The sequence below is a fragment of the Thalassophryne amazonica genome, chromosome 5 (assembly GCF_902500255.1).
Source record: "Thalassophryne amazonica chromosome 5, fThaAma1.1, whole genome shotgun sequence".
Lineage (NCBI taxonomy): Eukaryota > Metazoa > Chordata > Actinopteri > Batrachoidiformes > Batrachoididae > Thalassophryne > Thalassophryne amazonica.
The window spans coordinates 122,235,985-122,258,263 of record NC_047107.1 but is presented as its reverse complement, the minus strand read 5'-3'; the positions used below and the strand labels follow the sequence as shown (position 1 = coordinate 122,258,263).

The 22,279-nt window shown below is 39.2% G+C and overlaps 1 protein-coding gene and 1 long non-coding RNA gene across 3 annotated transcripts in view; both read right to left on the bottom strand.

Moving 5' to 3' along the window:
* Positions 1 to 5,610: 5,610 nt before the first annotated feature.
* Positions 5,611 to 11,891, bottom strand: LOC117509891. The gene is made up of 3 exons (XR_004560585.1): positions 11,749 to 11,891; positions 10,257 to 10,261; positions 5,611 to 5,622 (listed from the first exon to the last, which is right to left on the bottom strand). It is a non-coding gene; the product is annotated as an uncharacterized LOC117509891 (long non-coding RNA).
* A 2,739-nt stretch (positions 11,892 to 14,630) lies between these two features.
* Positions 14,631 to 22,279, bottom strand: part of erlin2 (ER lipid raft associated 2) — a 72,394-nt gene continuing 64,745 nt past the window's right edge. For both annotated transcript variants that reach the window (XM_034171228.1, XM_034171229.1), the window contains exons 11-12: positions 17,586 to 17,665; positions 14,631 to 14,818 (exon numbers count right to left, since the gene is read on the bottom strand). In XM_034171228.1, coding sequence (XP_034027119.1) covers positions 14,639 to 14,818; positions 17,586 to 17,665 — 260 coding nt within the window. In that variant the 3' untranslated portion in view covers positions 14,631 to 14,638. The remainder of the gene's footprint in view (positions 14,819 to 17,585; positions 17,666 to 22,279) is intronic.

Below are 22,279 nucleotides of genomic sequence, written 5' to 3'. Positions count from 1 at the left end.
ACTCAAGTCGGTTACGACGACGAACTGGAGTCAGGTCGAGACCCCAATGAGGACGACGAGCATGCAGATGAGCTTCCCTGAGACGGTTTCTGACAGTTTGTGCAGAAATTCTTTGGTTATGCAAACCGATTGTTTCAGCAGCTGTCCGAGTGGCTGGTCTCAGACGATCTTGGAGGTGAACATGCTGGATGTGGAGGTCCTGGGCTGTGTGGTTACACGTGGTCTGCGGTTGTGAGGCTGGTTGGATGTACTGCCAAATTCTCTGAAACGCCTTTGGAGACGGCTTATGGTAGAGAAATGAACATTCAATACACGAGCAACAGCTCTGGTTGACATTCCTGCTGTCAGCATGCCAATTGCACGCTCCCTCAAATCTTGCGACATCTGTGGCATTGTGCTGTGTGATAAAACTGCACCTTTCAGAGTGGCCTTTTATTGTGGGCAGTCTAAGGCACACCTGTGCACTAATCATGGTGTCTAATCAGCATCTTGATATGGCACACCTGTGAGGTGGGATGGATTATCTCAGCAAAGGAGAAGTGCTCACTATCACAGATTTAGACTGGTTTGTGAACAATATTTGAGGGAAATGGTGATATTGTGTATGTGGAAAAAGTTTAGATCTTGAGTTCATCTCATACAAAATGGGAGCCAAACCAAAAGTGTTGCGTTTATATTTTTGTTGAGTGTACTACTACCACCACCACTACCCAGGTAGAGTTAATGTTGTGTTTGTATTCTTATCTGGAATCCAACTGGATGGAGCTAATCAGGTGTCCTGCGTCTCACCACTGTCCACAGTCTCATTGTTTGTCTGTAGCATGACCCAAGCAGAGGGTCACCCCTTTGAGTCTGGTCTGCTTGAGGTTTCTTCCTCAGAGGGAGTTTTTCCTTACCACTATCGCCTGTGTTCTTGCTCTAGGGGTTAGTAAGGTTAGACCTTAGTTGTGTGAAGTGCCTTGAGGCAACTTTGTTGTGATTTGGCGCTATATAATGAAAATAAATTGAAATTGAAATTGTGCTGGGCTCACCATGACAATCCTGAAGGTTTCTTCTGGCTCTCAGAATACACAGTTATTTGACAGAAACTGCCGTCTTCACATTCACAGTCGGGTTTCGTAGCAGCAGAGCATAGAGCGGTGCGTTCAACGACTCATTTACAAAATAAATAAGGAAATCTCAGAGGCAGTAACATGCTGCACATAGTATCCTATTGTACATTAGATATAGTGCGTCAGTTATCACCCAGACACTTAGTGCTGTGACTGTTGGCCGCAAAGGTTAAATAATCCAAACATACCAGTTCCGTGGGATGACTTGCTTAAATATTGACAAGAGGGTGTGTTTTTCTTCTAATGCAATGCCTGCATGATGTGATCTTTTTCTGTACATCGACAGTTGTTTTAGACCAACAAAATCTGGACCTGACCAGGTCAGGATTTCTTTCCAGACCCATATGCCCCATATGTTTGTAGAGGCATGTGAGAAGAGTAGACCTAAGTGGCTTGAGTACAACAAACTGGTGATATCACCTTGTGATTGAGTTCTGTAGAGAAGACCATTTCAGTTCCAGTCATTTCCATTCTTTAAGCATTGTCTTAAAGTGTAGGTGACACCAAAAAATGTGCACAAATAATCACTAAAAATGATGAAATGTTGATATTTAAAAAGATCCTGAACAATAAAAGTTGATAAGTGTGCAGGTGAAGGATAAACAACTGTCTGGAGCCTGTGCTCTATTTCATTCCTCAGCCGTGGCCATATTGTTGCTACGTCATCACCGGAACAGGACCTGCTGATTCAAGCCCAAATCAGTTGTAAACACGGCAGAGGTCGATCTGTTTTCAGATTTTTTTTTTTTTTTTTAGTGTGGAGCTTTTTTAAGTCCAGTCTGAAGGTGATTCTGTAGAAGCTGTGGGGGAAACAAACTTATGGTTTGGGCCTTATTTAGACCACAATGAGGGAGAAGAAACCTTGGAGGAAAACCTTCAGTCTGACAACAGTGAAAATATTGGCGGAGTTCAGAACACAGAATGGTGATTATAAAAAAAATTACTAATAAATAATGCAGGCGATTTCGGCATGCAGGTGGAGGTGATAAACTTTTGTTTTTTGTGAGCTCTTTGGTCGTAATCAACTTAATAAAAAAAAATAATTTTACCATCTGTGACATAAGAAAAGTGATGAAGTGTGGATTTTTTATGGGTTTTTTTTCTTAGAAAAAGGTACACACATTTGAAATCTGAAAAATGACACAGGACTGAAAATATCAGCTATTTTTAAAATAATTATTGTTTCATTCATCAATAAAGTTAGTGTTCTGTACTTTAGCAACGTAACATGTTATTAAATATTAAAACCATTCACACAAGGAGTAAATAATATAGTCTTACCTGTCCATTTCAGTGAGATCATCTGAAAACTTAAACACCTTTACAAAATGACATCTGAAAATAATTTAATTCCTTATGTCCTGGTTGAAGAAAAGTCCATTTGTCACAAATTTGGTGCCAGGTTTACAGCGTCGGCTGTAATCTGTTATTGCGGCTGATGGATCAAGTTTCTGCTGTGGGCGAAACCTCTTCTTCCACCGCTGGCCGCTTTGCACTGCAAGTTGAAAGACTTGCAGTCCCTCATCTGCTCATAACGTCTCAGTCTGCACGCGATGAAATTATCCCATGATCCACAAAAAAATAAAATAATGTGAAAATACTCAGTTTTGCCTCCGTGTCAAGTGGAGAAGCCACAGACACCATGCGTGCGCGCTCGTCAATATAAATGTTCTGCCTGCCAATAAAAAGGATTCTGGCGGTGAGAATTAATCTTTCTGACACGTATAAAAAATGTGCAGCACCGACCTGAACTGCTCGGTGGAAACGGGTCTGTCGGTAACCTGTAATAATCCATAAATTAATGGGGCTATTGAGATAATGGTTCCGGCACTATCACTTCCTCCTCCTCTGCCAATGTCGGGACTCACCAGGAAGTTCCTGGTTTTTAGTGGCATGCAGTTCAAAATCCAAATATTTGTCTCTTCAGTTCTGCACACTCAGGAAAGGATGAATTTCAAACTGTTGTTTAATTTTAGTCTTAAAGACTCAAAAAAATACATATATATTGTGTCACAACACTTTAAAATCCAGAGAGTCAGAACTGGGGTTGGGATTTACGCAGTCTCTGCCGTCCAGCAAATTGACATGTTGAATGTCGAGGTCAGATCTCTGATGATATATTTCTGCATCACTGTAGACGGGTATGGTTGAACAACCTAGTGCCTCCGCTTCTCCTTAGAGGTCTGATACAGCATCACAATGACAAACAAGGGATTTTACCAAGGAGATAAAAGATAACCCTAATCCAAAACCTTGAAGATTTAGCCAGCTTACACCGACATATGAAACATTTGGCAGATATGCTGCCATATATTGAATAAGTTATGGGTACATTTTACGTTTACGATGAAGAACACTTGTATACTGCATAGTACGGCGACATTTTGTGCAGGCTTTAAAATGTTCCACGTATGGCTCATACGTCCTGCGAGCCATAAGTTGTAAGTAAGTTGTGCAGTTGTTGACATTTTATACGTACTTGTAAGTTACTCATAAGTTGAAATACATTGAGATAATGTCTAGCGTATCCAAAACATATTTCTAACCTACATGTAATGTGCTTTGAACCTATGCTTAACTTAAATTGAACTTATCTCCAGCGCATATCGATGTATTCCAGACAACCACAGAACTTACTGACTGTGCTTCTAACAGTTACTGTATAATACAGTAATGGCAGTGTTTAGGGGAATTGGTATATAAAAATAGTGTTTGCATTAATTGAATTGTCAAGTGGCGGCCTTTCTATGGGCTACTACACATGATCATCGGCAATACGCTGCAACCACAAGCTATACATAAGTTAGACTATTGTTGAGCATACATTGTGAACACCGGCACAGGCTAAGCATGTGTTGGTATGAGTTATTAAAATGTATTATATGTTACTAATACATTATGTGTACTGTACATCTAACTCGTTATGAATACACTATGTATACACTCAAAATTGAAAAAAAAAACTGATAGTTCAGCATATGCTAACAGTTTTAGAGAAATTTTGATACGTCGGAATACGCTGGCTAAATTGTCAAGGTGGGGTGACAAAACTTTAACGGCATCAGCTGGTAGGTCTGGTTGATCAGGAGGTCATGTGTAGGGGGAAACGAATGTCTTAAAATGCTCTTTTTCTTCAAGAAGAAAAAGAGCGTGAGGTTATCAGATACTATAACATCTGTGAGGTGGAACTCAGCAGTGTTGCACCATGTTATCATAATCATACTCCCAAGTATTGACAGGGGATCTTTCCAGAGAAAGACCTGAGCTTGACCTGGCCATGATGCCGGAAAGACTTGTTCTTTAGAATTGTTCGTGGGTGAGAGTGATGCTTCAGTATTTACAGTGAATGCATGAGTCATGTTCATGAGAATGCGTATGCTGTGTAGAGGTCAAACAGTAGCTGAATGTGGTGGGTTATATTTGTAGTCCATGGGCCAAGCAGGTTTTCGGTACCACTTAAGGGTTAAAAAAAAAACACTTAGAATCCAGCCTCAGTGTATCATGGCCTACACAAAACTGTATGATAGCCATCCCAGGGTGGTAGCTGTAGCCAGGTAGGAGTCAGTGAAGAATTACACAGAGGTCAAACTTTAAAAATGCTCCAATCATATTGAAAGCTATATCATATTACTTGTCTGATCATAATAATTCCAAAAAAGGTATAGTTTGGACTATCGATGATGAAATGTTCTTATGGGGTAAAAACAGCAAAAATGGTGACAAAGGTCAATTTCAGTTTGTACAGGGGTCAAATATTAAAGTTGCTCCAATTTCAGTTAAAAAAAAAAATGCAAATTATTGTTTGGGTTAATAGGGTTCTAAAAAGGAATAGTTTACACCATCTGTCATGCTTAGTTATCATGTTACAGGGTAACATAGACTCAACAAAAATATAAACGCAACACTTTTGGTTTTGCTCCCATTTTGTATGAGATGAACTCAAAGATCTAAAACTTTTTCCACATATACAATATTACCATTTCTCTCAAATATTGTTCACAAACCAGTCTGAATCTGTGATAGTGAGCACTTCTCCTTTGTTGAGATAATCCATCCCACCTCACAGGTGTGCCATACCAAGATGCTGATTAGACACCATGATTAGTGCACAGGTGTGCCTTAGACTGCCCACAATAAAAGGCCACTCTGAAAGGTGCAGTTTTATCACACAGCACAATGCCACAGATGTCGCAAGATTTGAGGGAGCGTGCAATTGGCATGCTGACAGCAGGAATGTCAACCAGAACTATTGCTCGTGTATTGAATGTTCATTTCTCTACCATAAGCCGTCTCCAAAGGCGTTTCAGAGAATTTGGCAGTACATCCAACCAGCCTCACAACCGCAGACCACGTGTAACCACACCAGCCCAGGACCTCCACATCCAGCATGTTCACCTCCAAGATCGTCTGAGACCAGCCACTCGGACAGCTGCTGAAACAATCGGTTTGCATAACCAAAGAATTTCTGCACAAACTGTCAGAAACTGTCTCAGGGAAGTTCATCTTCATGCTCGTCGTCCTCATCGGGGTCTCGACCTGACTCCAGTTCGTCGTTGTAACCGATTTGAGTGGGCAAATGCTCACATTTGCTGCCGTTTGGCACGTTGGAGAGGTGTTCTCTTCACGGATGATGCGAAGGAGATGTGTTGCACTGCATGAGGCAAATGGTGGTCACACCAGATACTGACTGGTATCCCCCCCCAATAAAACAAAACTGCACCTTTCAGAGTGGCCTTTATTGTGGGCAGTCTAAGGCACACCTGTGCACTAATCATGGTGTCTAATCAGCATCTTGATATGGCACACCTGTGAGGTGGGATGGATTATCTCAGCAAAGGAGAAGTGCTCAATATCACAGATTTAGACTGGTTTGTGCACAGTATTTGAGGGAAATGGTGATATTGTGTATGTGGAAAAAGTTTTAGATCGTTGAGTTCATCTCATACAAAATGGGAGCAAAACCAAAAGTGTTGCGTTTATATTTTTGTTGAGTATAGTAGTAGCAGTACTACACAGTGCACTCAACAAAAAGGAACAGAAAACTGAACTTTTAGATCTCAAGTTCACTAATTAAAAGGAGTGTTGGAGTTAAATTCAACTCAAGGAAAAGAGACCTTTTATTGTATTACTTTTTTCCAGAGCTTGTTTGTTTTTTAATGTTGTACAACAGTGTTCAGAATTTTGAGACCCTGCAACATTCACTATTAATAACAATAAAAAACAAAATAAACTAATAATAAAAGAAGAAATGGCAATAATAAAAAGTACAGTACAACAATGCACAAATACTCAAATTAAAGAGCTGATAATACAGGAAAAAAGGTGTGACTTGTATATGGGTTTTTTTCTCCTTCAAGAGGCATAAAAAAAAAAGGTGCAACTGATACTTCAGAAAACATGGTCAGTCTGTTCTGGAGTCAATCAACTAAGTGCTACCGAAACCAGCAGAGATGTCACCGCCCCTTTCGCTCCCCTGGTTGAGCTAGCGGGGCGCGCTACTTTGTAAAAAACCTTCTGCAGAATAGCAATCACTCCTCAACAGTAAGCTGATCACTGATTACCCAGGAGCTGCGGATTAGTGCAGACATGCAGCATAATTACACAATGAATAATTTCAGCTGTAAATAAAATTTCCCTTTGCTGCAGGTTTGTGGAGTCACTCCAGAGCTTCTGTCCATTTGGGGCACAAACACAGCAGATTTAAAAAGGTGTGACATGATTAAGACGATTATGAGAAAATTTTGATGATGATTAGTGACTTTGTGTCTGATTCATGACCTGCTGCAGCTGTAAGTGCAGACATGACTGAATGCTTTCTGCTGGCGGCTGCACAACAGATTTCCTCATGTTGCTTGATGCTTTTAACTGCTGCCAGTGATGCAGAATGAGCAGGACTTCCTCTTACCTCGCTTTCACACCATGAAGATGCAAAAAAAAAAAAAAAAAAAGTGTGGTACTGTGAAAGTGTAACTAATCAGCAGGGTGAGATTTCCCTGGAATTCAGGCCTTCGAAGTGCATTCAAGCTGGGAAGTTGGGAACTGTTTGGAATAATGGCCTTAATGCACAACAGACACAAACAAGCTTCAGATGTCCCCTTGAAAATAGTTGTAGTCTTAACACACCTCTCTGTAGCTTCTCTCCCCCTGCCATCCCCTCATACCCCATCTCCGTAGAGACGGTGCCTGCTCCCAGACCACCAATAAGCCATCAAAATCTATTTAAGCATAAAAATTCAAAAAGAAAAAATAATATAGCACCCTTCAACTGCACCACAGACTAAAACAGTTAAATGTGGTCTATTAAACATAGGTCTCTCTCTTCTAAGTCCCTGTTAGTAAATGATATAATAATTGATCAACATATTGATTTATTCTACCTTACAGAAACCTGGTGACAGCAGGATGAATATGTTAGTTTAAATGAGTCAACACCCCCCGAGTCACACTAACTGTCAGAACGCTTGTAGCACGGGCCGAGGCGGAGGATATAGCAGCAATCTTCCACTCCAGCTTATTAATAATCAAAAACCCAGACAGAGCTTTAATTCCTTTGAAAGCTTGGACTCTTAGTCTGTCCATCCAAATTGGAAGTCCCAAAACCAGTTTTATTTGTTGTTATCTATCGTCCACCTGGTCATTACTATGAGTTTTCTCTGTGAATTTTCGGACCTTTTGTCTGACTTAGTGCTTAGCTCAGATAATTATAGTGGGCGATTTTAACATCCACACAGATGCTGGAGAATGACAGCCTCAACACTGCATTTAATCATTGTTAGACTCGATTGGCTTTGCTCAAAATGTAAATGAGTCCACCCACCACTTTAATCATACCTTAGATCTTGTTCTGACTTATGGTATGGAAAACTGAATACTTAACAGTATTCCCTGAAACTCCCTTCTCTCTGATCATTTCTTAACATTTACTCTGATGGACTACCAGCAGTGGGGAATAAGTTTCATTACAGTAGAGGTCTTTCAGAAAGCGCTGTAACTAAGTTTAAGTATATGATTCCTTCATGTTCTCAATGCCATATACCAACACAGGGCAGAGTAGCTACCTAAACTCTGGTGAGTGAGATAGATTATCTGTCAATAGTTTTATAGCCTCTTTGAGGACAACTTTGGATGCTGTAGCTCCTCTGAAAAAAGAAACCTTAAATCAGAAGTGCCTGACTCGTGGTATAACTCTCAAACTGCATCTTTAAAGCAGATTACCCGTAAGTTGGAGAAGAAATGGCATCTCTCAATAATTAGAAGATCCTCACTTGGCCTGGAAAAAGAGTCTGTGCTCTATAAAAAAGTCCTCCGTAAAGCTAGGACATCTTACTACTCATCACTAATTGAAGAAAATAAGAAACCCAGGTTTCTTTTGAGCACTGTAGCCATTTTGGCTCAATAGAGCCGAGTATTCAGCTCTATGAGCCGAGTATTTCCTTTAACTAGTAATGACTTTGACTTCTTTGCTAATAAATGTTAACTATTAGAGAAAAAATTACTCATAACCATCCCAAAGACGTTATCGTTCTCTTTGGCTGCTTTCAGTGATGCCGGTATTTGGTTAGACTCTCTCTCCGATTGTTCTGTCGGAGTTATTTTCATTAGTTTACTTCCTCCAAACCATCAACATGTCTATTAGACCCCATTCCTACCAGGCTGCTCAAGGAAGCCCTACCATTAATTAATGCTTCGGTCTTAAATATGATCAGTCTATCTTTATTAGTTGGCTATGTACCACAGGCTTTTAAGGTGGCAGTAATTAAACCATTACTTAAAAAGCCATCACTTGACCCAGCTATCTTAGCTAACTATAGGCCAATCTCCAACCTTCCTTTTCTCTCAAAAATTCTTGAAAGGTAGTTGGAAAACAGCTAACTGATCATCTGCAGAGGAATGGTCTATTTGAAGAGTTTCAGTCAGGGTTTAGAATTCATCATAGTACAGAAACAGCATTAGTGGAAGGTTACAAATGATCTTCTTATGGCCTCAGACAGTGGACTCATCTCTGTACTTGTTCTGTTAGACCTTAGTGCTGCTTTTGATACTGTTGACCAGAAAATTTTATTACAGAGATTAGAGCATGCTATAGGTATTAAAGGCACTGTGCTGCAGTGGTTTGAATCATATTTATCTAATAGATTACAATTTGTTCATGTAAATGGGTAATCCTTTCACAGACTAAGGTTAATTATGGAGTTCACAAGGTTCTGTGCTAGGACCAATTTTATTCACTTTATACGTTTCTCTTAGGCAGTATTATTAGACAGCATTGCTTAAATTTCATTGTTACGCAGATGATACCCAGCTTTATCTATCCATGAAGCCAGAGGACACACACCAATTAGCTAAACTGCAGGATTGTCTTACAGACATAAAGACATGGATGGATAAAGCCTTTATCTATCCATGAAGCCAGAGAGGACACACCCCAATTAGCTAAACTGCAGGATTGTCTTACAGACATAAAGACATGGATGACCTCTAATTTCCTGCTTTTAAACTCAGATAGAACTGAAGTATTGTACTTGGCCCCACAAATCTTAGAAACATGGTGTCTAACCAGATCCCTACTCTGGATGGCATTACCCTGACCTCTAGTAATACTGTGAGAAAATCTTGAGTCATTTTGATCAGGATATGTCATTCAAGCGCATCATTAAACAAATATGTAGGACTGCTTTTTTGCATTTGCGCAATATCTCTAAAATTAGAAAGGTCTTGTCTCAGAGTGATGCTGAAAAACTAATTAATGCATTTATTTCCTCTAGCTGGACTACTGTAATTCATTATTATCAGGTTGTCTAAAAGTTCCCTGAAAAGCCTTCAGGTTAATTCAAAATGCTGCAGCTAGAGTGCTAACAGGGACTGGAAGGAGAGAGCACCCATATTGTCCTCTCTTCATTGGCTTCCTGTAATTCTAGAATATAATTTAAAATTCTCTCTACTTATAAGGTTTTGAATAATCAGGTCCCATCTTATCTTAGGGACCTCATACTACCATATCACCCCAACAGAGTGCTTCGCTTTCAGACTGCAAGGCTTACTTGTAGTTCCTAGGGTTGTAAGAGTAGAATGGGAGGCAGAGCCTTCAGCTTTCAGGCTCCTCTCCTGTGGAACCAGCTCCCAATTCAGATCAGGGAGACAGACACCCTCTCTACATTTAAGATTAGGCTTAAAACTTTCCTTTTTGCTAAAGCTTATAGTTAGGGCTGGATCAGGTGACCCTGAACCATCCCTTAGTTATGCTGCTATAGACGTAGACTGCTGGGGGGTTCCCATGATGCATTGTTTCTTTCTCTTTTTGCTCTGTATGCACCACTCTGCATTTAATCAATAGTGATTGATCTCTGCTCTCTTCCACAGTATGTCTTTTTCCTGGTTCTCTCCCTCAGCCCCAACCAGTCCCAGCAGAAGACTGCCCTCCCTTCCCTGAGGCCTGGTTCTGCTGGAGGTTTCTTCCTGTTAAAAGGGAGTTTTTCCTTCCCACTGTCGCCAGTGCTTGCTCACAGGGGGTCGTTTTGACCGTTGGGGTTTTTCCGTAATTATTGTATGGCTTTGCGTTACAATATAAAGTGCCTTGGGGCAACTGTTTGTTGTGATTTGGCGCTATATGAATAAAACTGATTTGAAATAAGGTCTTTGGAGGGAAACAAAGTGCTACAAACACACACATATATATATACACATACATACATACACACACACGAGCAAAATATGCCGTGCAACATGGAACAGCTGGAAACATTCAATCAGGTGCCAAATACAGAATTTTACAACACTTAAAACGTAGCATAAAAAAAGAACAAAAACAGAGACATCTTATCTGACAGCCAAACGCTACCAGACGCTTTATTCATCGCTGCGTTCTGTCTCATCAGGTCCCATATTTATCAAGCACTTCAACATAGGAAGTGTAAGACGGACAACACGTTTGGCTTGTATTAAGTCAGGTCAGGTTTGGGAGCAGGAGCTGCTGCCACCTCATGGAAACCACCGAGGAAAAACCACTTCAGCAAGCGTATCAATCTGGGAAAGTTATTCTAGTTTCTGTGTGAGAGACATCAGCAGATAAACAGAGAACATTTCAAAGAGTCTGGTGTCTTTTTTTGTAACGGCTCCATCAATGAAAGTTCTGAAATATTTTCACAACTGATAAAGAGTTCAAGTGGAAAAAAAATCTAAATGCTGAATCTCTTGCAGCACTTTCTCAAACTGCTTTAGTGTAGCCAAGAACAGAATATTCAGGGGCATCTTTCAAAAAGCCAGTACAGAAATGCTCTGTGGTCATTAGGTCTTTTGAGAAATGCCCACAGGTCATTCAAAAACAATTCAAATGGCAGCCAATGTTCTTACACGGTTGTTGTGCTTCGAATGGAAAAATTTATGTTCACAGACGATCCGAACACCAAATCATACATTTTTAACCATGTGGAATCCACATTTGAAACTCCACACGCTGTTCCTCAGCTCAAGCTGTGTTACTTCAGCACACCAAGTGTACTACCTACCAATATGTAGACCTGGGTTTAATCCTGGGTTTGTGTCCTGGACAAGCACGACTGTGTGTTGAGGTGTTAAATGTTTTGCAGGTTTTCAACATACACCTTTAGTAAATCAAGCCTTTAAAATGCATCACCACAGTCTAACACGCTGGAAATGGGTACCAGACTGGGCTGGGGAAGTAACCTGTGACGGACTGGAGACCCATTCATGGGGAGTTGTAGAGTCTCTTCTATACATGACTTCTTCATTGTCAAAAACCTACAAACACCATCCAAACTGGTCCCATGGTCACCATTCTGTGCAATTCACTATGTCAGAATGGCAGACATTCTTCATCCCCCCCGCCGAACATTTTAGTAGATTGTTATTCTAAAAGAGTAACATCTCAAGCATATTTTTAAACAACCATGGTGATTTACCACCATTTGAAAAAGTACAGTGAGGAAAATAAGTATTTGAACACCCTGCGATTTTGCAAGTTTCTCCCCACTTAGGAAATCATGGAGGGGTCTGAAATTTTCATCTTAGGTGCATGTCCACTGTGAGAGATAATCTAAAAAAAAAAAAAAAATCTGGAAATCACAATGTATGATTTTTAATAATTTATTTGTATGTTACTGCTGCAAAAAGTATTTGAACACCTGTGAAAATCAATGTAATATTTGGTACAGTAGCCTTTGTTTGCAAATTACAGAGGTCAAACATTTCCTGTATTTTTTCACCAGGTTTTCACACACTGCAGCAGGGATTTTGATCCACTCCTCCATACAGATCTTCTCCCAATCTTTCCGGTTTGGAGTTTCAGCTCCCTCCAAAGATTTTCTGTTGAGTTCAGGTCTGGAGACTGGCCAGGCCACTCCAGGACCTTGAAATGTTTCTACAGAGCCTTAGTTGCCCTGGCTGTGTGTTTGGGTCATTGTCATTCTGGAAGACCCAGCCATGACCCATCTTCAATGCTCTTACTGAGGGAAAGAGGTTGTTTGCTAAAATCTTGCAATACATGACCCCATCCATCCTCCCTTCAATACGGTGCAGTCGTCCTGTCCCCCTTTGCAGAAAAGCACCCCCAGAGTATGATGTTCCACCCCCATGCTTCACGGTTGTGATGGTTTCTTGGGGTTGTTCTCATCCTCTAAACATGGTAAGTGGCATTGATTCCAAAAAGCTCTATTCTGGTCTCATCTGACCACATGACCTTCTCCCATGCCTCCCCTGGATCATCCAGATGGTCACTGGTGAACTTCAAACGGGCCTGGACATGTGCTGGCTTGAGCAGGGGGACCTTGCTGCCCTGCAGGATTTGAAACCATGACAGCATCATGTGTTACTAATGTAATCTTTGTGACTGTGGTCCCAGCTCTCTTCAGGTCATTGACCAGGTCCTCCTGTGTAGTTCTGAGCTTTCTCAGAATCATCCTTACTCCACAAAGTGACATCTTGCATGGAATCCCAGTCCGAGGGAGACTGACAGTCATCTTGTGTTTCTTCCACTTTCTAATAAATAATCATAACAGTTGTCTTCTACCAAGCTGCTTGCCTGTTGTCCTGTAGTCCATCCCAGCCTTGTGCAGGTCTACAGTTTTGTCCCTGGTGTCCTTAGACAGCTCTTTGGTCTTGGCTATGGTGGACAGATTGAAGTGTGATTGATTGAGTGTGTGAACAGGTGTCTTTTATACAGGTAACAAGTTCAAACAGGTGCAATTAATACAGGTAAAGAGTGCAGAATAAGAGGGCTTCTTAAAGAAAAATTAACAGGTCTGTGAGAGACAGAATCCTTGCTGGTTGGTAGGTTTTCAAATACTTATTTGCAGCAGTAACATACAAATAAATTATTAAAAAAAATCATACATTGTGATTTCCGGATTTTTTTTTTTGTGGACATGCACCTAAGATGAAAATTTCAGACCCCTCCTTGATTTCTAAGTGGGAGAAGTTGCAAAATCACAGGGTGTTCAAATACTTATTTTCCTCACTGTATTTCAGTTAACTGTTGCACTACTTTGGACTCAACACATCTGAATGCACCAGCTTGGACGTTGGGAAAATGTAATGATGAAATGATGTACAAAAAAACATATATATACATATTTGTTGTGAAAAATCTTTGAGACTATGAACAGCAATAAAAGTACTGGACAGAACACATTCAAAGACCGACTCAAGAGCGACGACACAACACAGTTTCCAGGTTTAATAAATAACATGCTACAGTTTGCCACTAAGTTTTTTTGCCCTTGTGCAGAGATTTGAAAAGACTAAAGGAAAAGCTTGAGAAACGCCATATGCAATTTTTGGCGACAAGCTGATTCCATTCTTCACCTGTGTAACAACAGATGACTTACCAAGAAAATTATCATTTCCTTGGTAAGTCATCTGTCATCTACCAAGAAAATTATTTTTCTTGTTAAATATTCTGCAATACCGTGCACGAGGCAAAACTGCTGGAAATGCATTAATGTGAGTAATTATTGTCAGCTCTGCCAAAAATGTACCCATGCACAAAAACCTTCTCATGCAACCACAATTAGTGCTCTTTACTTTTTCTTACTCTTTCCATCAGACCGTTGCAGACATCAGTCTGTTGAATTCACAGTTTTAACCCCTTTATTTTACCTTTTGTTCACTAAGGAAGTTGGTTGACTTCAGTGTGGGTGCCTCATCGAATACCCAAAAGTGAGCACATTCTAGAACTACTGGTTGCTGTAAGAGGAAGACTCCGTTTGTTTTTGTTGTTGATGATCCTGATGTGGATCTGCACGATCATTTTCTTCAGTGTAGTGAAGGTAGTTTGATGAATAACTGAATCCGTACAGTGAGGTAGGGGACCTTAAGTCCTGTTCAAAAATGTCACAGTGATGATGTGGTGGTTGATAAATTCGGGTTCTGGGCTGCACCACTACTTAGAGCCAGAGGGAGAATCTGCGAGCCGCCCTGTGGATGTTACCTCAGGCCCGGGCCAGCTTCCCAACCTCCAGCAGCTAGTCCTCCATTTTAGGATGGTATTGTGGACCCAAATACCTTCCTTACTAGTCCATATCCAGCATCTGCTCAGCCACAATGTCCATGGCTGCTGAGGTCTTAATGGAGCTGCCTGCAGATCCAGAGTCCAGAAACATCTGAGGGATGTCATTTCCAAAGTAGATTTTGCTGTTGGCTGCAATGGCCTTGTACTTCATCAGCTGTAGATACTCCGGAGTTAACTTCAACTGCAAGAGTGACAGGAGATGAGTTATTTAGTAAAGAAGCTTCCCCCAATAACTAAATCAAACCAGGTTTTTTAGGTCTCTTAGACAACCCCCAAAAGAACACCAACATGTACCCCAAAATAATGCAAATTGGGGCGTATGCCCCATTTGTATGTTAAGTTGGTGTTATGGTTTTACAGTAGAGGTGATAACCAAATCTGGAAATTCCTTCTATCACTGAAGACGGGTGCTTTAAAGATATGTGTGTATGGTGTATTCATATAGTGAAAGATTCCCACATTACAATTAGCACATGTAGCCTAGGATTTATTTTAGACATGTGTGCACATCATTTAAGAAAGGATAACAACTGCAAAATATCTTGGACAAACAGCCCAAAAATGACCACACCTTTTTTCATGCCTAGTGTTACTTCAAATACAGCTGTATTTTTGGGGCAGCTGGACTCCAGTGCTGCAAGTACTGCAAATGCAACGGAGGTGATTGCTCCAGAAACCGTAACACTGAATGAGCATAATCTTCATATCTAGATTTTGTTGTGCTTACATGTTTGAAGAAGAAACATTAATATGGTGTTATACGTTGCATTATTGGCTGTTGGGAAATTTCACTGATAATCTTTAAAACATTTAAGATCTCTAGATACTATTAAAGAAATAAGTTTTAGTTTTTATTTTTCCACTTTAAATCAATATTCCATTGATAACAATATGATTGAAAATACATTTATTTTAGCCATTTTCTCTTAAAATATCAAAATAGAAATTTTACACTTTTCTATGACCCACCCAAACATGTACATTTTGTCATTCTGCACATTTTGAACACCTTGGAAAATCTACAGCTGCTGCAGTTTAGAAAATACATCTGTATTTGGAGTAGTACTCAGGACAAAAAAGGATGTGGTCATTTTTGGGCTGTTTGTCCCAGACAGAGATTTTGGCAACATTTCCCAAGTTGTTCATTGGGGTGATATTAGTCAAGAACAGTTGGGTATCCTCTCCTAAACGATGTGCATACATGTCTCAGCTGGGTCCTCCAGTAATGGTGTATTGACCTCCATTTTCAAAAGGATACTTCCTCTAGGTTCTCCCAACATACCATCAAGAAATGGTTTCAATCACATGAGGTGTTCTTTAGTTATACTGTGTGCCTCCCCCAGCCCCAACTTTGAGTGTGAGGATAAAAACTGGTTGTAAACCAGATATTCAAGATGGCGCCCAAAATGACAACTACTGTTTTTGTGTGCTACTATGTTGTATTTTAAGGGTATTTTTAAAAATTCCTGAATTTAGTTACCTGGCCCAAGAATGCCTCAGTATCCCCCAGTCACTACAACTGAGACCCAATCCTGGATAAGCGGTTGAACATGATCCAGATGAATTTAATTATTTATCTTAGCTAAATTAGCTTAACTGATTTATTAAGAACTAAAAATTTCTTCTTATGGAATATGTTTGAAATTAAGTCCTTTACATGTCGTTTTAATGCATTAAAAAACAACAAAACAAAAGAAAAAGTTCATTTTGGCAGCCATCATCTTGCGATTTTTTTGGGGGGAAAATCCTGATTGTATTTTGTTTTTTTTTTGCGTGTTTAAACAATGCTGTTGTACATTCTTGCAGTCAGAATGCCAAATTCATGTTCCCTCTATACTTGTGATTTCTGTGGCATTGTGTTGTGATAAAACTGCATATTTGAGAGTAGAATTTTATTGTGACCAGTCAAAGGCACATCTGTGTAGTAATCATCCTGTATAATCAGCATTTTGATATGTCACACCTGCCAGGTGTATGGATTATATTGGCAAAGGTGAAATACTCAAAAACATGTATTTTAGCTTACGAACAAAATTTGAGAGAAATAAGCCTTTTGTGTGCACAGAAGAAATCTTAAATATTTTACTTCAACTCATGAAAACTGTGTGCGAAAACAAGTGTTGCACTGATCTTTTGTTGGATACATTTCTTATGAAAAAATTAATAATAATAATAATGAGAATTAAATGGTGGTATCTAGTGACTTGAAAATGTTCACATGTCCATTCCTGATTGGCCAAAAAAACAAACTGGCTGTAAAAGTGAATTATGTCAACAATAATAATAATCCTAATAAGTAATTCATCCAAATATTTATCATCTCTGAAAATGGAAGGACTATATAATATGGAATTCCGACATGAATATATTTTTGAAAAACCCACTGAATTAATACTAAAGGATGACACGACAAGTACATCTTGTTTCATTTCAGTTCCATTGTGGTGGTGCACAGAGGCTAAATTATGGGCCTGAGTATGTATTCATTTTATAATGATTTCATCATGTTTGAGTCCATTGTTTCTATATTGATATAAATGTGACAGAAATTAGAGGGGAGCTTTTCCTTGGTGACAACTTCAAGCATTTTCTTTTTGCTTATTTTTGTCTGCACATTTTCTGGGACGTTTCACCAAATGGTTCCATGCACCGATAATGGCACAATATTTCACCTCATGTAATATATATATATTTTTTGGACATGAAACAGGACACTTGTATTTATCCTGTAGGTGCTACTTTTTAGGGTTACTACTGCTGCCATATTTAATACCAAATTGCATTTATTAAAAATATTTAGAGAGAACACATAATGTGGAGCTTATGGGTTCTGACAATCATTTTGTTCAATTAAAAATAAAAAGTGAATCAGTTCTTTTGTCTGGGCATCTTACTGTAACAGGTGAGCAGTCTGACTTCAGAAGAACCTTTTTGATCATGTAACTCACCTTATTTGCCTCTGCAGCTTTCTGTGCCGTGTAGAACTCTGCATCTGCTTTGGCTTTCTGCCTCGCCATGTAAGCACTGTCTATTTATTACAAACACACAATTAGAGTCGCAGCAAGGCAGTAAAAAAAAATTCCACTCTGCTGAACAATGAAGGAGGCAGGTAGCTTAGAGCCCTAAGGGTATTTTCTCACAATGCCTTAAGGAATTCCCCTTTTAAGGTACTTTCTTTTTGTATTATGCCCATGTGCATATCAAAATGTTCAGAAGAATCTCAGCCTTATAAGTGAGAGAAATATTTGTCTAGAACACTTTAAAGATATACTCTACCAATAGAAATGAGGAAAGGTTGACCAGGATGCAGCATTAGGGCTCTAAGATGTAAACTCCAGAAGCAAAAGCTTAAGTAAGACCAAAACAGTTGGTTCTCCGACTTAAATCGTAAATACTGTAGTACCAAATATACACACACACACACACACACACATCTTCAACCACTTATCCAAGATCGGGTAATGCCAAATATTTAAAAATAAATAAAAAATAAGATAATAAAAGTCTGAAATAGAGTTGTGTTCAAAATAATAGTGTGTCTAAAAAAAGTGAGTAAGGTAAAACCATTAAAATACGGTATGTAATACTGGTGATATTATACATGTTTTTGAACTGTGGTTAATGAGCGTACAATACAGTACCCTATTTCTCAATGCTTCATTAATTGCTATTTACAAGAATTATCCATTAGAGGGAGCTTTAAAAATAGTGTGACTGCAGCAGGTTTTTGTCATCCACTACTCTCTGCAGCAACTTTTTGGCGCAGATTTGATTGCTGCAAGAAACGTATGAGCAGTTTTTCCTCAATTATTACATTATTACATTTCACTGATTTAGATGTAAGTTTTCAAAGATACAGTAATCCTAATTCAAATGTTTGACCTAATGGGGGCGCTAGAGGGAAGGTCCTAGGATCACCAAAATCAACAGGCTTCATCCTCACGTGGCCATGAATGTTTCCAGATAATGTGAAAAGAATCGTTTGATAGCTCTTGGAGTTAACGCGCTAAAGTGAAAACTCTGCAGTGGCCGACGTGGTGCCAGTCCACGAAGAACCATAATATCCTCGACTCCTCGTTTGGGGATATAAATTGTACCACTGCATTCCTCATCCATAAAAATGTAGGATTAGACACCACGATCAAGACCCTTGGTGGTCTAGAGCCTGAGCTACTAATAAAACACCACCACATGGCGGCCATCTTAAAAAATGGCCACCTCTGCACTGCCCCTATAGCCAAAAATTATCTTTAGGGTATACTCGAACACTGTGCCAATTTTCATGCTTTTACTGTCAAAGTCACGATTCATCCACATATCTGCTGTGCTATATGTTCCGGCATTAGACTGGTTACTCAATGTTAATCATGTTGGTTTGGAACCATGATACTGCTCACTTGCTCGTCTGTTTGGGGTTGTTGTCTTGTTGAAACACCCATTTCAAGCATGTTTCTTCTTCAGCATAAGGCAACATGACCTCATCAAGTATTCTGATGTATTCTAACATGCATGATTCTGGTATGTGATCAATAGGCCTGACACCACAGTATGACAAACATCCTCACAGCAAGATGTTTGCTCCATCACGCTTCACTGTCTTCACAGCGTACTGAGGCTTCAGTTTAGGTTTTGGGGGTCACCTGACAAACTGTCTGTGGCCCTCAACCCAAAAAGAACAACTTTGCTTTCATTGGTCGACAAAATGTTGCTCCATTTCTCTTTAATCCAGTGAATGTGTTCTTTGGCAAATTGTAACCTCTTCACCACAATGTTTTTTTCAACAATAGGACTTTTCAGGCGCTTCTTGCCCACAGCTTGGCTTCACATAGGTCTCCGAATTGTTACAGTACTGTAACTTTAGACCTTCTTTGATCACCCTGGAGCTGATCATTGGCTGAGTCTTTGCCATTCTATCTATTCTTCGATCCATTTGAATAACGGTTTCTGTTTTCTTCCACATTTTTCTGATTTTGTTGCCATTTTAAAGTATTTCAGATCATTTTAGCTGAGCAGTCTATCATTTTCTGCACATATTTATACATTTTCTCCTCTCCAATCAATGTTTTAATCAAAGTACGCTATTCTTCTGGAACGACCCATTTTACTCAGATTTTCAGAGATTAACGCATGACAACCAGCATGAACATTTGCTGCCTTCATCCTTAAATAAGTTCCACCTGTAAGGGTGTAATGAAAGTCAAGGAATAAAAAAAAATACAGACACTGCTATTTTTTTGAACAGCTTAATATTACCTTTTCTTCACTTTCTGTAAAGTAATAACAAATTTGATCATTTTTCTTCATGTTTTGATTTGGAACAGAATGTCCAGTGTTCCCAATGCATTTGATAGAAATAAACACTATTAGGGTTTTGAGCTTTACTCACTTTTTAAAACATTATGTTGAAAACCACTATACATAGCCTCCTGATCATACACAGCACAGACTGCACGTCCATTTAGTTGCAGTGGCAAGAAATGCGATGTGCATGGTTTTTCTAAATATGATTTAAGACATATTGTGTCATGATTGAGCCTGTTGTGGGCTCTTGTGATCTGGATTGTATGGCCTTGCCTTACAATATAAAGCGCCTTGGGGCAACTGTTTGTTGTGATTTGGCGCTATATAAAAAAATTGATTGATTGATTGATCTGGACTCATGTTTGTATCCATCTTCGATCTGCTGTCTTTAATTTTCTGTTTGCTAAATTAGGTCACTGGTTTTGTTTTCTGTTTATCATGTATTTTTGTTCATTCTTTATTCATGAGTGGAATCACCTGTTTGTTTTGGTTTTCATCATATGTTGAATTATGAATTTATTTTACTGTTGCCTCTTGTGAGGTCCATTCTAGTTTAATCTGAGCTTTTATTTCTGTTGATTTCTTTTCTGTAATTACATTTGTTTTCTGGTTAATTCTTTGTTTTTTTCATGTTAGGTCTTTAATTTATTTGAACTTGGGTTTTGTCATTTTGTTTAGATCACAGTGGTTTGAGTTGGGCCCTGTTCACTTTGCTTTCTATTTAAGCATAAAAATTCAAAAAGAAAAAATAATATAGCACCTTCAACTGCACCACAGACTAAAACAGTTAAATGTGGTCTATTAAACATTAGGTCTCTCTCGTCTAAGTCCCTGTTGGTAAATGATATAATAATTGATCAACATATTGATTTATTCTGCCTTACAGAAACCTGGTTACAGCAGGATGAATATGTTAGTTTAAATGAGTCAACACCCCCGAGTCACACTAACTGTCAGAATGCTCGTAGAACGGGCCGAGGCGGAGGATTAGCAGCAATCTTCCATTCCAGCTTATTAATTAATCAAAATCCAGACAGAGCTTTAATTCATTTGAAAGCTTGACTCTTAGTCTTGTCCATCCAAATTGGAAGTCCCAAAAACCAGTTTTATTTGTTATTATCTATCGTCCACCTGGTCGTTACTGTGAGTTTCTCTGTGAATTTTCAGACCTTTTGTCTGACTTAGTGCTTAGCTCAGATAAGATAATTATAGTGGGCGATTTTAATATCCACACAGATGCTGAGAATGACAGCCTCAACACTGCATTTAATCTATTATTAGACTCAATTGGCTTTGCTCAAAATGTAAATGAGTCCACCCACCACTTTAATCATATCTTAGATCTTGTTCTGACTTATGGTATGGAAATAGAAGACTTAACAGTATTCCCTGAAAATTCCCTTCTGTCTGATCATTTCTTAATAACATTTACATTTACTCTGATGGACTACCCAGCACTGGGGAATAAGTTTCATTACACTAGAAGTCTTTCAGAAAGCGCTGTAACTAGGTTTAAGGATATGATTTCTTCTTTATGTTCTCTAACGCCATATACCAACACAGTGCAGAGTAGCTACCTAAACTCTGTAAGTGAGATAGAGTATCTCGTCAGTTTTACATCCTCATTGAAGACAACTTTGGATGCTGTAGCTCCTCTGAAAAAGAGAGCTTTACATCAGAAGTGCCTGACTCCGTGGTATAACTCACAAACTCGTAGCTTAAAGCAGATAACCCGTAAGTTGGAGAGGAAATGGCGTCTCACTGATTTAGAAGATCTTCACTTAGCCTGGAAAAAGAGTCTGTTGCTCTATAAAAAAGCCCTCCATAAAGCTAGGACATCTTTCTACTCATCACTAATTGAAGAAAATAAGAACAACCCCAGGTTTCTTTTCAGCACTGTAGCCAGGCTGACAAAGAGTCAGAGCTCTATTGAGCTGAGTATTCCATTAACTTTAACTAGTAATGTAGTAACCTGTACCGACGCACCGCGCCGGCTGCGTCCCGACGCGCGGACCCGTCCGCACGTCTTTCATTAAAAAAATCTCCTTTAACAGTGGAATATCTGGATAAAATGCTGAAACCGACTTCTTCTGAAACTTCTCTCACGACGTCCTGGATCAATAGAGCCTGAAATGTGGAGGTTTTCAGCTTGAAATATATATATATATATTGGGGACAAAAAGTATTTAGTTAGTCCCTGATTGTGCCAAGTTCTCCTACTTAGAAAGATGAGAGAGGTCTGTAATTTTCAATATAGGTACACTTCAACTAAGAGATAAAATGAGAAAAATATACAGGAAATCAAATTGTAGGATTTTTAAAGAATTTATTTGCAAAGTAT